General features: G+C 38.9%; 1 protein-coding gene across 6 annotated transcripts in view; it reads left to right on the plus strand.

The window, feature by feature from the left end:
- Positions 1-9,386, plus strand: part of ALS2 (alsin Rho guanine nucleotide exchange factor ALS2) — an 86,676-nt gene extending 77,290 nt beyond the window's left edge. For 4 of the 6 annotated variants that reach the window (XM_067740976.1, XM_067740973.1, XM_067740974.1 and 1 more), the window contains 8 exons: positions 790-947; positions 2,812-2,934; positions 3,816-3,992; positions 4,702-4,747; positions 4,962-5,023; positions 5,597-5,746; positions 5,987-6,083; positions 8,628-9,386. In XM_067740976.1, coding sequence (XP_067597077.1) covers positions 790-947; positions 2,812-2,934; positions 3,816-3,992; positions 4,702-4,747; positions 4,962-5,023; positions 5,597-5,746; positions 5,987-6,083; positions 8,628-8,738 — 924 coding nt within the window. In that variant the 3' untranslated portion in view covers positions 8,739-9,386. Of the gene's footprint in view, positions 1-789; positions 948-2,811; positions 2,935-3,815; positions 3,993-4,701; positions 4,748-4,961; positions 5,024-5,596; positions 5,747-5,986; positions 6,084-8,037 lie in introns of all 6 variants that reach the window. The other 2 variants (XM_067740977.1, XM_067740978.1) reach the window with 1 other exon arrangement.
- Positions 9,387-15,337: the final 5,951 nt, after the last annotated feature.

The following is a 15,337-nucleotide window of genomic DNA, read 5'->3' on the forward strand; positions in this document are numbered from 1 at the left end:
TCTCCCTAAAGATTGACCTATTATGATAGAACTTTATAAGTTTTGTAAAGTGCTCAAGGGGGTTCTGAACATCTAGGGTCAGAGTTTATAATGGCTTTTTGTTTGTAACGTTAGCAAACTAGAGATTGTATAAATAAAGCATGCTGCCTTCACCCCATGGTTATACTGTCTTTGCTTCCTTCTCAAACCCTGTGAGATCAGCCCACAATTTAAAGAATGACATATATTGACATGGGGGTACAGGAAGGAGTATTAGAAGAAATCAAGGGAACTGAACAGTGATTGTTTCAGAGCATAATCAACTGTCATTATTCAGTTTTCTGGAAAGTAACATTTCATATATTTTTCATGATGTTTATGGTATGTTGGAACCTTTCTTTTCTTTTCTTTTTTTTTTCCTTCAGCCGTGCCATGTAGCATTTGGGATCCTAGTTCCCTGACCAGGGATCGAACCTGTGCCCCCTGCAGTGGAAGAGTGGAGTCCTAACCACTAGACCTCCAGGGAATTCCCTTAGAACCTTTCTTTTAATATTCTTTATCAGTATATCCAAAGCTATCTTCCCAAAATGTTAAAAGGATTCTTTAAGAATAGGAACTGCTACTCCATATAATTTGGGTAGACTCAACACTTTCAGAAAAGTTGAAGTATTTAAATTTTCCTGGTCCAAAAGTAGACTCTTGACAGTTTGAAAATTGCTCATCATTTATGAAAGTGTTTCTTTTTGGTCGATCAATTGTTTCTGCTGTTAGTACACACTGACTGGCTGCATCGGTTCTCTTGCTGCTCAGGCCTGCGACACTCCTCTGCACCCACTGGGCAGGCTCGTGGAGACACTGGTTGCAGTGTATAGAATGACATATGTGGGTGTGGGAGCCAACCGCCGGCTGCTGCAGGAGGCTGTGAAGGAGATTACATCCTACCTGAAGCGAATTTTCCAGCTGGTGAGGTGAGAGATCTTTTCACTGAAGTCATCAAGAAAATGGTTTTATGCCACAGATCCTTCAATAGATTAAATAATGAAAACATGTTTTTACTTTGTGTTTATGCTATCACTATAAAAAAGATGGACGTTAGCCATTGTGACTTACTTCCTTTATGTCTTTCTTACTCATTGGGGATGATAGAAGGCTAAAATAAAATTTTTTAATACCAATTTTGGTATGAAATATAGTAGTCTTATTTGGATTTAATCTCTAGGCAAAATCATGTCTCTAAAACCTAACCACAGAGAAGATAAAGTCTAATACGAAGTTTTAGCCCTGAGTATTTATGTCCTATTCCTTGACAATAGCCTGTTTGTTCACTTATTCAACAAATGTTTGAGTGCATCTACGTGTTAGCCACCATTCTGGCCCTTGGAGGAATTTATCAGTAAACCAACCCCCCAAAAGAAAGAGAGAGAGAGAAAATCTGTGCTCTCATGGGGCTTCCGTTCTACTGGGGACAGAGTAAACAGAATATGTAACATGTGAGATGATGATTCATGTGATGGAGGGGAAGAGAATGGAGCTGGAGGTGAGATACTGCTATTTTAAACGGAAGGTCAAGGAGCCATGACAAATAAGGTAATATCGGAGCGGAGACTTTGAAGAAGGTGAGAAAGCAAGCAAGCATCTTTTCGAAGGAGAGGTTCAGGCAGCAAGCAAGTTTGGAACTTATGAAATTCAAGATATTTTACTGGATTTAAGCCAACAAGTAAATGCTGCATTGAGATAGTTATACAAAAGTTTATGAACTTGTCCCAGAAAAACCTCCTTATATTATTTAGCCTCAAAACTGATAAATGCATTTGGAAACGTTTCAGTTTGGAGGGGGCAGTGTTATCTACTAAAAAGATCGCTGGGCTAGGATTGTTTCAGCTCTGACGTTAGCTAGATGGGTGAAACGAAGATAAGTTCCCTGAACTTTTTAATTTTCTCCACTATAAAATCGGGGCAGGGGCATGGTATAAGTCTACAAAAATACAGAAGATTGCAAACTGCCTGTAAGAGTTAAGGTTTAAGTCTGTAAAAATAAAGAGGACAATAAACTTGTTTATGGTTAGAATCCACCATTTGCATACAAGAGGTGGGAAATAAAATCCAGGGAGAATTCAATGCCTAGGGAAAAATCCTCAACAATTTAGCAGCTCAATCATTTGGAAAAGTTTTTCAACAGCTTGGCTTTTTAAAAAAAATTTTAAATTTTTGCATGAATTGAGTTTTCATTTTTTCTTAATGTTGGACATTTAATTGTTTATATTCTGAAAGCAATGATCTCTGCTTGAAGAGTCAATACACATTGACCTCAGATGAGATTTGCCAGTAAGAAAAACATGTATAATATAGATCAGAATTGTTTATTCTTTAGTACCTAGACAGAAAAAAACAGAACAAATAGATTTTTTACTGGTGTTATTCATTAGCTACATTCTTTTCTTTTTTTTTTTTGCGGTACGCGGGCCTCTCACTGTTGTGGCCTCTCCCGTTGCAGAGCACAGGCTCCAGACGCGCAGGCTCAGTGGCCATGGCTCATGGGCCTAGCTGCTCCGCGGCATGTGGGATCTTCCCGGACCAGCGCACGAACCCGTGTCCCCTGCATCAGCAGGCGGACTCTCAACCACTGCGCCACCAGGGAAGCCCCATTAGCTACATTCTTAATTTTATCCTGTAAGAAGCATCAGTTAAGACTCTAAGGAAACTGACTTATTTAGTTGATAGAAAGTTTGGTTTTATTGGTCCTTAAAAGATTAAATAATGGAAATGTGTTTTTACTCTTGTTATCCACTGTAGAGGTGTAACTGTGTAATGATATTCTTTATTCTTCCTTAGGTTCTTATTTCCTGAGCTTCCTGAAGAGGGCACCACAATTCCTCTCTCTGCTCCTCTGCCAACTGAAAGAAAATCCTTTTGCACTGGGAAGTCAGATTCCAGATCTGAATCACCAGAGCCAGGGTGAGTGGAGCTGGGTGGAGATGGTGAGAAAGGGGGTGGGGACCAAGTGATCTTATGCAAAGAATCCCAGGAAAAGTTGTTTTCTCTGGATCTGTTTCCTTCTTTTTAAAATGATATGGTTGGGGGCTTCCCTGGTGGCACAGTGGTTAAGAATCTGCCTGCCAATGCAGGGGACACAGGTTCGAGCCCTGGTCCGGGAAGATCCCACATGCTGCAAAGCAATTAAGTCCGTGCTCCACAACTACTGAGCCTGTGCTCTAGAGCCCGCGAGCCACAACTACTGAAGCCCACACACCTAGAGCATGTGCTCCACAACAAGAGAAGCCACCGCGATGAGAAGCCCACACAGCGCAACAAAGAGTAGCTCCCACTCGCTGCAACTAGAGAAAGCCCGCATGCAGCAACGAAGACCCAACGCAGCCAAAAATAAATAAATTTATTTAAAATATAAAAAAAATTTAAAAAATAAATAAAATGATATGGCTGGACTCCATGATCTCTGAGGTTCCTTTTAGGTCTCAAGTTATGTTAGCCAAACCCCATGAAACTGTAACTACAAATGACTGGGCACAAAGGCTGCTGAGCAAAGTAAATCATTCTGCCCTAGGACAACAGAGAATTCAGCCTTAAAATGGAAACAGAGTGGGCTTTCAATTAGATTTTGAGTTTATGATAAGAATTCACAGTTGGCCCAAGACAAAACTCTGGGGCCATAGGTAGACTTCTCATGTTAACTTCTTACATAAAAGAAGGAATATAACTGCTTCCTTACTCAAAAATTCCCATCTTTACTTTCAAGTTCTAGAAAATAAAGCTCCATGTTTGATTCTGTTTTCAATTTTAAGATTAATGCTCCTCCCTCTCTCTCCAATATTTTGTAGTTATGTGGTAACAGGTTCTGGGTTACTGCTTCCTGTGCTCCTACCTCGGCTCTACCCACCGCTGTTCATGCTTTATGCCCTGGATAATGATCGTGAGGAAGATGTTTACTGGGAATGTGTTCTCCGACTAAATAAGCAGCCAGACATTGCTCTTTTGGGCTTCCTCGGGGTGCAGAGGTCAGTACAGTAATTACGAATGGAACCTAATTGTTTTAACTCAACATGCAAACAGCATTATCGGGAATTTGGTACTTTGATATCTAATGGTATATATGATTTGCAGTTTATTTACCTATCGCATATCTGTCTTCAGCAAAATAGTGATGTTTTAAAATCTTTATTTCTGAGAGTTTTTAGACATGAGTTTGAAATGTGATTATTCTTCTGAATATAAGTAAATAATTTGAGTTATCCTGCCTGATATTTTGCAGTTCTTCAAAGCAAAATACATATATTCACATTTTCAGAAAATTAATTGTATTCAGTCTTTGGCGTTCTTCTTTCCCTTCTTTTCTCTTCTCTTCCCTCCCTCCCCATCTATAATTTCTCATGTAAAAGTTTAGAAGTGCCCTTTTTTGTTGTAGGGCATTGTTTCTTGTTAGTCCAAGGAAATACTAAGTGATTGTACTTTCTAGAAGTGTTAGGATAAAACTGATCACCCCAACACCCAATAGTTATATATTTGTGCTATCAGAAAAAAAATGAATGAGCCTTAATTGGAAAGTAAATTTTTTCAGTGGAATGGTTTAATAGTAAAAATGAAGGAACTGTGGAATAGTTACTTTAAATGAGGACAGGGAAGTCAATCTAGTCATTAACTGTTTTTGTGGGGACTAATTTACCATAAGGAACAACTTGTATTAACAATGTATGGATTTCGTTTTAGGAAGTTTTGGCCAGTGAACTTGTCAGTCCTTGGAGAGAGTAAAAAGGTATAGTGGATTTTAGTTTCCTCAGCAAATATGTTTTTATTTGGTGTGGGGGGATTCGAGATAGCAAAACAGTTTCTGTTTTACTTCGGTAATATAATACCCAAGCATGAGTTATTCACTGAAGATCTGCATTCTGCCATTGGTATCATTTATGTTTCTTGTTGCTGCATAAGACAGCTTTCCTCTTTGACCTTTATAAATTCTTTTTTTGCAGGTTTTGCCAACCACAAAAGATGCTTGTTTTGCCTCAGCTGTAGAATGTCTACAGCAGATCAGGTAATCTCTAATTTGTTGAAAATTACATAAATCAAAGGAGCGCTTAGTCTATTAAGATACTGATAAGATCTTATCTTTACCTAAGCTCTAACCCCACCCCCAACCCCCCAAGATGGTGTCAAACTCAGCCTGAAGATCAGAAAGACTCTGAGACATTTACCTTTTGCTCTACAAGCCCCTTGCATTTTCGAAAGTGGTGGAGAACCTACCCAGCAATTTATCTACATAATCGTATCTTTAGCCAAATGGAAATTAACCAAACTTCTTACTCAGAGAAGAGCATGTATTAGGAAAATAAGGTTCCACGTGGGTAAAAGGAGATGATCTATGACTTAGTGAATTCTTTCATGTGAACCATTGATAGTTGGAGGCTTCTTTCCTCAAAAGACCATAGGATTACAGAGATCATCCCTTCCAGTGACTCCTTTTGCCTGATGTATCCAACTTAAGGCACGTGAGCCCTAAGAGGGTATATTGGTATGAAACAATTAGTATCAAATGGCTCTATTAAGAAAACCATAAGATATCTTTTCGTCATTTATTTTTATTTTTTAATTTTCTTTTTAACAACAGCACAACGTTTACCCCATCAGACAAACTTAAAGTCATCCAGCAGACTTTTGAAGAGATCTCTCAGAGTGTCCTGGCCTCACTTCAAGAAGACTTCTTGTGGTCCATGGATGATTTGTTTCCTGTTTTCTTATATGTGGTGCTACGGGCCAGGTGACCAATCTCTTCTGACTTTAATATCAGTGACATTATTTTAACAAGTCTGCCCCTTGCTTTTCTGAGCTGATGACAGGAACATGCTCCCCCACTGGAAAAACAGTCCATTTCTGTTAACCCTTTTCACGACGGTGTTACCTTTTTCTTGAGCTGTTCTTTCTTTTCCTTTCAACTAGATTCAGAAGTAGGATGTACATATAAATGGAAATAACTCAATATCTTTTTCTTGTTGGGCAGGATCAGGAATTTAGGCTCTGAAGTACACCTCATCGAGGATCTCATGGACCCATATCTTCAGCATGGGGAACAGGGTATAATGTTCACCACTTTGAAGGTAAAGTATAGATATTATTTAATATTTTTTTATGTTAAAATCTCTCCTTCATTTACCATATTATGAATCTATCATTAACCTTTCTTTTATATAAAACCTTAATGCAAACATTAAGTGCCTTTCGAGCACATACTGTTAATATTTTAAAATATGATAACATATTAAAGTAGAATCATTCTCAAAATACTAAAGCAAATTATTCATTAACCAATCTTCCCTGTAAATTGATCATTCAGATCGTTACAAATCCTTATAAATGTAGACCATCTATATAAATGTAACTTTAAAAAAGAAACAGAAAGAATTCTTAGTGTCCAAAAAAACATTCAACAGTAGAGCTATTTAATGGAATTAAGGTAAAACACAGAAGGCAGTAGGTATGTAATGAATATGAATTGCATCTTCTTTCTTTCCCATTTATTGTAACCAGTAGGTTACAAATGAGATTCTCTGATCTGGGTGCTCTGTAGGGATTGTTGGAAGTCATTTCAGTTCCCCTGCCTTGATTTTTCTTGGAATTTGATACAATCATTGTGAAGTTTATTGGAAGAATAACAAATAGAAAATGGCAAAAACACTTCTGAAAAAAAGAAAGGCAGAACAGACCCACTGTGTCAGTTAATGAAATGTTATGAAATTATAATAATTAAGGTAGTATGTTACTGTCATAGGAATAGACAGATACCTTAGTGGAAGGGATAGCTCCTATATAGGCAGTATTATAATAAAAATTTGACATATGAAAATGGAAACATCAAACAAAAATGGAAAAGAGAATTATATAATAAATGGTCAAAGTATTGGAAGAGCTTATTAGCAGTTTTGGAGAGAGGGGGTGGCATCAGGGTGGAATCACTCACGTAGCGAATTACAGATGCCTTAGTAAGGTTTAAATATACAAAAAGGGAGACAGAAGAAAAGACAGGCAAATTAAAATGAGAAAAACTAGAATTTAACGTCAGGTTTCTGGCTTGGGCTAATTGTTTAAACCTTTCAACTTAAATATCATTAACATTTATAGCAAATAAACTGAAAAGGGAGGGGACAACTGGGGAAAATATTGGCTACCAATTACTTACATTATTAGTATTGATGTTATATGAAGATCATCTCTAAACATATCACCAAGGAAGAAATGAATTAATATATTTATATAAAAGAAAACGCTCAACCTCACTGCAGATTTAAAGAAAGTGCCATTTTGTCCCTGCTCAATTAGCAAAACTGTTATAAAATTATACCCAGGGCTGGTGGGGTTATAGTGAAATCAGAATTAGTCCCACATTGCTGATGAAGAATAAATCACCCTTTTGGAAAACAGTTGTTATTAACATTTATATCAACAACATCAAAACTGTTTCTAGAGTTTGAGTAGTCCTACTCCTAGTGATTTATCCCAAGGAATTAAAGAATGGAATACACTGTATATTATTTGGATGAGGTGTTCTTTGTAGTGGAACTCTCAAACCTGGATACTTTCAGAATCACTTGGAGATGCTTGTTAAAAATGCATTCCAGGAAATTCTGACTCACTAGGACTGGAATGATGCTTAATCTTAACCTGTATGTTTATCAAACATGCTAGGTGATTCTGATTATAGTTGTTTGTGTACCTTATGTTGATCATCAGCACATTCTACATGTCTAGTCAATAGTGGCTTAACGAATTAAGGTATTTCTGCTTAATGAAGAATATTATACAGCTTGTTAAAATTTTTTGTCTGTTTTAGAATCAGAGGGAATTTTACAAAATTTTATTTCTACTAATTATAACTTGGCAAAATAGACATGGGATAGGGTAGGGGGACTGGAAGAAAACGGAAAAATGGAAGCAACTGGTTTAGTTGAGCTATCAGCATTAATAAAGTATTTCCTTTCTTAGTCCCATGTGCATTGTTATATTTATGTAATTTCTTTTAAAGTAAAATTTAAATGGTTTTGAACTTTTTTTCAGGCATGTTACTACCAGATCCAGCGTGAGAAGCTTAACTAGGCTGCATAACAGCTTGACAACTGGATTATCTATTCAAAGTGTTTTAGCACCATCTGGCATCTTCCTGTAGTGGCAAAAAAGAACAGTGTTGAAATTAGGACGTTGTATTATTTTGGTTGTTATCTCTGAGCCTTGCTAATGATCGGAGCTCTGAGCCCAGAATAAAAGACTGTATAGTTTAAAGGGAGGATTGAAGAGGAGGTAGAAATCAGATTAGACCAGTCCCCGGCCTGTGTTAAGTTCCCCAAATGTCATACATCTGCTGTTGGAAAAAAGAGGACCCTTCCTACAGTAAAGAGTATGCCAGCTCATGAAGTTGTAAGAAAAAATTCTCAGTATAGCTTCTTACATTAAAGAGGTTCATGAATATTTTTGAGTTTCTGGTTTGCCTGCAGTTACCCCAGACCCCTTTGCAAGAAGCAGATTGTACTTGAAACTATAGTAGCCACACTATGCCTTCCAAAATTCCTCGCAGTCACGTGTGCACCATGCTTCTTTGCTGAGGGAGGGGAAAGAGGAACTTTTAAACTGAAATTTTAACTTTTTCTAAGCTTTCCCACCAGGGTATTCATGATGGGAGAGGTTCTATGCAGTTACTTCTACCATACCCTGACCCCAGACCTGGAGCACATCCAAATAGGAGTCTTCTGCCTCCCGACTAGAAAGAACATAGGAATTTTGTTCTTGGATTCCTTACAATGCTACAGAGTGAATACACTGGAATTCAGACACTGACTCCAAGCTGCTGCAGAACCTCATTCATCCGTGTGCAAACGCTGTATTCCGGGGCCTGTGAATGAGAGCCTGAAGAGCTTTTGCATGCAGGCTGTGTTTTGAAGCAGAACTAGAGACTGGAAAATACAGAAGCAAAGAACTGCATCCATCCTTGACCTAGTGTTGTGGTTCTTCCCTGTACCTTGCACTGAACTCACAGAGGAGAAGGAAGAGGAAACTCGCTTTGGCTTCTCCCATCTCAAAAGTGTTGTGACACCTCAACCCTTTAGCGTTTTGCTTTTTTTTTTTTTTAATGTCCTATTGTAAGTGTTTGGTTTACACTGTACAAGTAACACTAGTAGCTGTTTTGGATTACGTAGGTGCTCTTCGCCATCTCATCTCCTACACACCAGGGTGAGCGTACGGAGTGTCCTCCTCCTGCTTTGTGTTAATATCTACAGATGTTAATCGATTTTGGAAAAGGATCATGGTTTCTGCTCTACTTTATAATCAAGACAAGTGTTTAGTAAAATAATGTTTTGGAATGTTGGCTGTAATGTAACAGCAATTTTCATAATAAAAGACATTCATGTTTATGAGGTTGTTTATGATTGCGAAAGAAATAACACAGGGCAAACTAAAAATTTAAAAGACGTCCAGGTTTAGTTTTTGGGGGGAGGGGAGTTGCCTGCATTGTAATCTGTGCCTCTTTGTACGGCCTCAGAGATCCCACTGGGGTTTTAGAGATCTCTCTCTTTAAAATAAACATAAACTTACAGCACCTTTGCTGACAAAAAACAAATTAACTTTCTGACCCTAATAAACTGAGGTCAAGGGACTTAAAAGAAATGGTACTATTATTTCTTTGAATAAAAGACATATTTTGATAGTTACAGTTTAAATTTTTTCTCCTCCTAGACAGATTCAAGGAAGGGAAAATGGAGGATTTAAAATTTTGGCTAGAAATGATAGGCATTAGTTAATTGTATACCAGTTGTACTGTCTTCTCAAGGAGCGTTTACCAGAATGTGCCTGCCCATTATTGGAAAGGGACCGACTCTTAAAGATTAGTTTATGTTGGGGCTTCCCTGGTGGCGCAGTGGTTGAGAGTCCACCTGCCGATGCAGGGGACACGGGTTCGTGCCCCAGTCCGGGAAGATCCCACATGCCACGGAGCAGCTGAGCCCGTGAGCCATGGCCGCTAAGCCTGCGTGTCCGAAGCCTATGCTCCACAACGGGAGAGGCCACAACAGTCAGAGGACCGCATACAGCAAAAAAAATAATAATTTTAAAAAAAGATTAGTTTATGTTAAACACTTTACATTTCCATTAGGAATTGTTCTGATTTTGGAATAAACACACAAGTTCCATATTTGGCTTCTAAAGGCAAATTTACTGAATGTCTTTGATCCCTTTAGAGGAAGAGACAGGGGTAATTACGGAAATTGACAGAGAAAAATGTGAAACCCACTGAGAAGTTCTCAAATGATAGTAAGCTATCTCAATTCTAAGAGAAACATGTTATAATTCATCCTTTTATTGATGAAGCAGCTGTCCCAATACTTGAATCTTCATACTGTATTTATACTTTTTAGAAAGCATATTAAAACTATAAAATTTTAATTCCCTTGTGGGGAAAACCTGTAAGTCACCAGGCCAATGCCTGCAAATAAAAATACCTAGCACTCATGTCAGCAGCTTACTAGGTCTTACACATGCATGGTGAATGCCCACAGCCCTGCGGGGGAAGGTATTAACTCCACTGATTTTGCAGACAAGGAGAGGCTGTGATTGGCTCGCTGTCAGAGTTGGGACTCCAGAACTTCCTACTCTAATTGCAGTGCTCTTTCCTACTACAGCTGCCAGAGATGTCATTTCATAGCTGGGTTATGCATTAAAAGTTCATAAAGTAAAAAAGCGAGTTGAAAATGAAAAGTTTTAATAAAATTAAGTGCTTTTGATAAAATACACTGTGCTCAAAACAGTCACAAATGTATCACGTTTCCAGCTTGTGTTTTCATCTACAACAGAGAACAAAGGAATGCCATATGTCTAATTTGGGATAAAAGGGCTGATAAACCTTTAACAGTTGCCATTTGGTCTTTACCCTTTGCCTTGCTGTCAGCTGTACCCTTTGTCTCGTTCTACTTCCAAATGTTCTTCCCACTGACACCTCCCTGCAATATAAAATTTTCAAAAAGCAAGTGGCTCCCATCTGAGATAGAGAATGGGCTATTAGGTTCATAAGAGTAACCTGGTAGGGGACCTTCCAGAAGGAGATCTTTTATAAGTCTCATTATTATTGGCTGAAGAGTCTTCCCTTGTTTCCTCATCATAACGTGAGAAAATAAGGTTAATAGATCAGCTTACTCTCAGGTATCAGTTTTTCATTAGATTAAAATAAAATTTATTGTGGGGTGTCTTATCCTGAAATAGTCAACAAAACTATTCATCTTTTTTGGTGTTAACTATGTGCTGGCAATCAGAAAATACTGAAGTGAAGGTTTGAAATGGTATAAATTAGACTTTTCAGTGCAAGGAATTCTTAGGAAGATTTGTGACGGGGGAGGTTTAAGAGTAATTTAGTGGTTACGCTGGATTAGGCTTCTGTGGATTAAATCAAAGAGGATGTGCAGAGATTTTATCTAGAACAGTGAGGTGACTTTGGCACCAAATAGCCCACTGGTATTTTCTGCTAAAGCTTTTCTCTGGATAGGAGCAGCATTGCATGTCTGCAGTCTTGCAGGTAAGAGACCCTGCCAAATGATCCCCAGTTACCAGAAAGATCTATAAATGTCTGCCCTTCTGCCAATTTTTAAGAGCTAAAAATAAAATTTGGGGTAATATTTGAATGCTTCAGTTTCATCGTATCTCAAATTATATGGAGAATTCTGTGATTTCGAAAGAGCAGGTTTTGCTGTGAGAAACCATTTGTTAAGTATGGAATAATAAGTTGTCATGGAGACTGAGTAAAACTGAGCGTTTATCTTAGTCCTGATCAATAGCGTTTTGACCCAGAGGAAGCTATAGCCATTTTTGTACAGGCCATTTCTCATCAAGTTTTCAAGTGCCTTTTCAGGCTTTGTCTAGTAGAAAGCATTGTTTTGAAAAATGAGCATCATACAGGTAAGGAGTGTGGCATTTAATAGTAATCACTATATTTTTAAGTTTATAGAAATATTGATTTTTTTGGAAACCAAAGATTATTGACCATTTTGTCGTACCACTGTCACCTTTTACGTATAATCTATCATAAACATAAAAAATGCTTACAAATTGGAAACACTCTGTGCCTGTATACTGCTTTTTAGCAGTCTTCTAGAAATATTGATTTTTAAAGTAACGCTTAGGAGAAATTCCTTAGGTATCAGTAACACTAATGCAGCTTCTAAGTTAATGATAAGAACTGGCCATACTTCCTGTGTTACTTAATCAGTTCAGAATTTCATATGGTTGACTATTATTTAGGCTCAATCAAGAACTCTCCCTCTCAAGACAGCAGAAATAGCTAAGTCTCAACTGACAGTCATGAAAAGGCAGGCAAGGAAGGGACACCACAGACTTTTGCCAGGGACTAGCATGTTTCAGGACTAAATGTGGAAACAAAAGAGGAAAACTTTTGATTTTACTACTTGTGAAATCTACTGAATACCCCATTGAGTGTCAAATTCCTTATCTGTAAAATGAAGGTTGCATTTGATTGCCTCCAAGATCTGTCAGCCCCGATTTCCAAGTTTGACAGGGAAGGAGGTTGAAGTCGATATAACCAGGCTGAGGAGGAGAGGAAGGCACAGGCCTCCCGAGTCCAGCTGCTCCTGTCTCAGGACTGATGTCCCAGCCGTCCTTGGGCTCCCTAGGGAGGTGTCAGTCTTTTACTTCTGAGGATTCAGCAGTGAACAGACAAGCAAAGTGTCTGCTCTCCAGACCTGACCCACACGGGAGCCGGACACTGAACAGGTTAATGCATAAGGGAATCGTGAAGGATAAGCATAAGTACTATGAGGACGATAAATTGCAAAAGTTTTCTTTGCCACCTGGAAGGAGGGAAAACCATTTTCTGAGGTTTCCTTCTATGAAATTTTGGCTTAGCTTGGGCCAATACCAGGGACTGGGCAGCTTAAAAACAACAGAAATTTATTTCTCACAGTTCTGGAGGCTGGAAGTCTGAGATCACAGTACCAGCCTGGTTGGGTTCTGGTGAGGTCCCTCTTCCTGGCTTGAAGATAGCCTCTTTCTGGCTGTGTCCTCATGTGGCAGAGAGATTAAGAGAAGAAGCTCTATGGTGTCTCTCCTTATAAGGGCACAAATGCCATCATGAGGGCCCCACCATCACTACCTCATCTAAACCTAATTACCTCCCGAAGGTCCCATCTTTAAATACCATCACATTGAGGGGTTAGGGCTTCAACACCTGAATTTGGAGGGAACACAATTCAGCTCATAGCAAATTTGTCACAGGAAGCTGAGGATGACTGTTCAGAATTCAGCTAAGTTGTGGAGATGAACATTACTGTTTGTGCTTCAGTGGCAGAGAAACTTTTAGCCAAAATGAGCCTTTTAGAGTATATGAATGTGTTATCTGTGTAGCTCTGGGTTGGTAGATTGATTAGAAGTTACTTTAATAATTAGACTTCGTTATAGAAACCACAGTCTATCTGTAAATTTCTCTCACAATTTCATCTCAGGAACGTACAGTCTCTAGTGCCCCCATCTGCTGCATCGATAGGCCTGGTTGGGCACACTGTCATCTGGGCATTAAATATGGAAGAATTGTGGTCCACCTATGATGCACACATAGCATAATTGTTTAATTCGTACTGCCTCACCAAGAACACGGTTTGTGAGAAGCATTTTAAGAAGTTGCCTGAATATGATGGTTTGGTGTCAGACTCGCCTGTTTGCTCTGGCTTTTGTCTGGCAGACACTCCATCTCCCTTTTCAAACCCTACCTTGGAAATGCTCCCCTCCAGGGATGAAGATGAGTCATACATGCAACTGCTGTGCAAAATGATTCAATAGAGTCTCAGAAACTGGAATGCAGGAAAAAGGCAGGGTGTAAACTGACTCAGTTGGGGCTGGGTGGGGTGGGTTGTGGTGGGCAAGGCAGAAGCTTATGATGTCAAGTTTAGGCAGAATCTGGCAAACTAGAATACTTCAGTGCAATGGGAAAAGAATGTGTATGGGAAGGTTGTCTAAGATTTCATAACAGCTTTCTGTGTTGCTCTTCTCACTGCCATAGAATTTAGAGACAACAGAAGAATCTGTCTTTTTCTAGATAGCCTCCCTGACTCAACCCCACAATCTGTCTAGATTCTAGACAGTTGTTCTCAACCATATCAGATTCAAAAAACCATACCCGTCTTTAACAACTAATATGAAATGCTCCTTTTAAAAAAATCCTGATTTATCCTTTATTATTCTCCTGTGACAAATGCTGTTGGTGCCCTACCCATATCCCTTTTGGTGCATTCTGTACCTATACTCTCTATCTGAAAGTACACATGTAGCAGGCTGGAAGGACCAGAAGTAATGCTCTCTGGGGAAAGCCCTCAACCCATGTCTGGCGGTGTTGCTGTATAAATATCCCCACTCCCTTGTCCCTTGTTCCTCCATGGGATGAAGCTCTATCGGGCCCAGAGCAGTTACTTGCTTGATGTAATTTTTACTGGATTTCTTCCCTTGCCCTGCCTTAGTACCTCACTCCACTACTAGTGTTCTAGATCACTTTCCAAGCAAATCACCTCACTAGAATCCTTGCTCTGTGTCTGATTCTGGAGGAACCCAGACTAAGACACACAAAACTTCCAAAAAAAAATCCATATATATAATGCCCTAGTAATAATAAAAAAGAGAAATTAAACAAATGTAGTTGATAAGATATCTAAATTTCAATTTGTAAATATGGGATATCACTATACCAAAAGATATAATGAAGTAACACATGTTTGCACCTATAAGAAACTCCACCAGGGACGCAGCAGCTTCGAATACAGACAGAGATACAGCCATGGCTTGATGGTGGTGTGTTGTAGTGACATGTTATACTTTGAGCAGCTTAACCATTAATGACCTGATTTTCTGAAATGGTGAACTTGATAAAGTCCAAGCAAAATGAAGTAAATTCATTCCTCAATTAAGGTAGCAGCATTCCAGAAAATTCAGTGTATGTTAAAACTGTGCAAAAATACTTTGTGTTCATATGTAAAGAGAAGTTGAGTTCTGAGGTCAGATAATTATAAGGTGGTTTTGTTGTTGTTGTTGTTGTTTTTCCAGCAACATGAAAGTTCAGAGGGACATTTGAAAATTTGCAGGGCCTGAGGTGATTTCTCATTGTGTAGGGCAACTCCTGTCAAACTTTCTCAAAGAGCAGTGAGCATGTCCCCTTTGCCCTCGTTTTCTTAATCCCCATCCTGCTTGGCTGAAATGTAGAGGTGATGGCTGGAGCTCCATCCACCATCTTGGAACAGGAAGATAAGAACACCACCACACCCCAAGGGGGCAAAGCAGTGAGCAAGAAGGAGCCTATTCTCTGAGAATTTCATGGAGC

Source organism: Pseudorca crassidens, chromosome 6, assembly GCF_039906515.1.
Source record: "Pseudorca crassidens isolate mPseCra1 chromosome 6, mPseCra1.hap1, whole genome shotgun sequence".
Classification (NCBI taxonomy): domain Eukaryota; kingdom Metazoa; phylum Chordata; class Mammalia; order Artiodactyla; family Delphinidae; genus Pseudorca; species Pseudorca crassidens.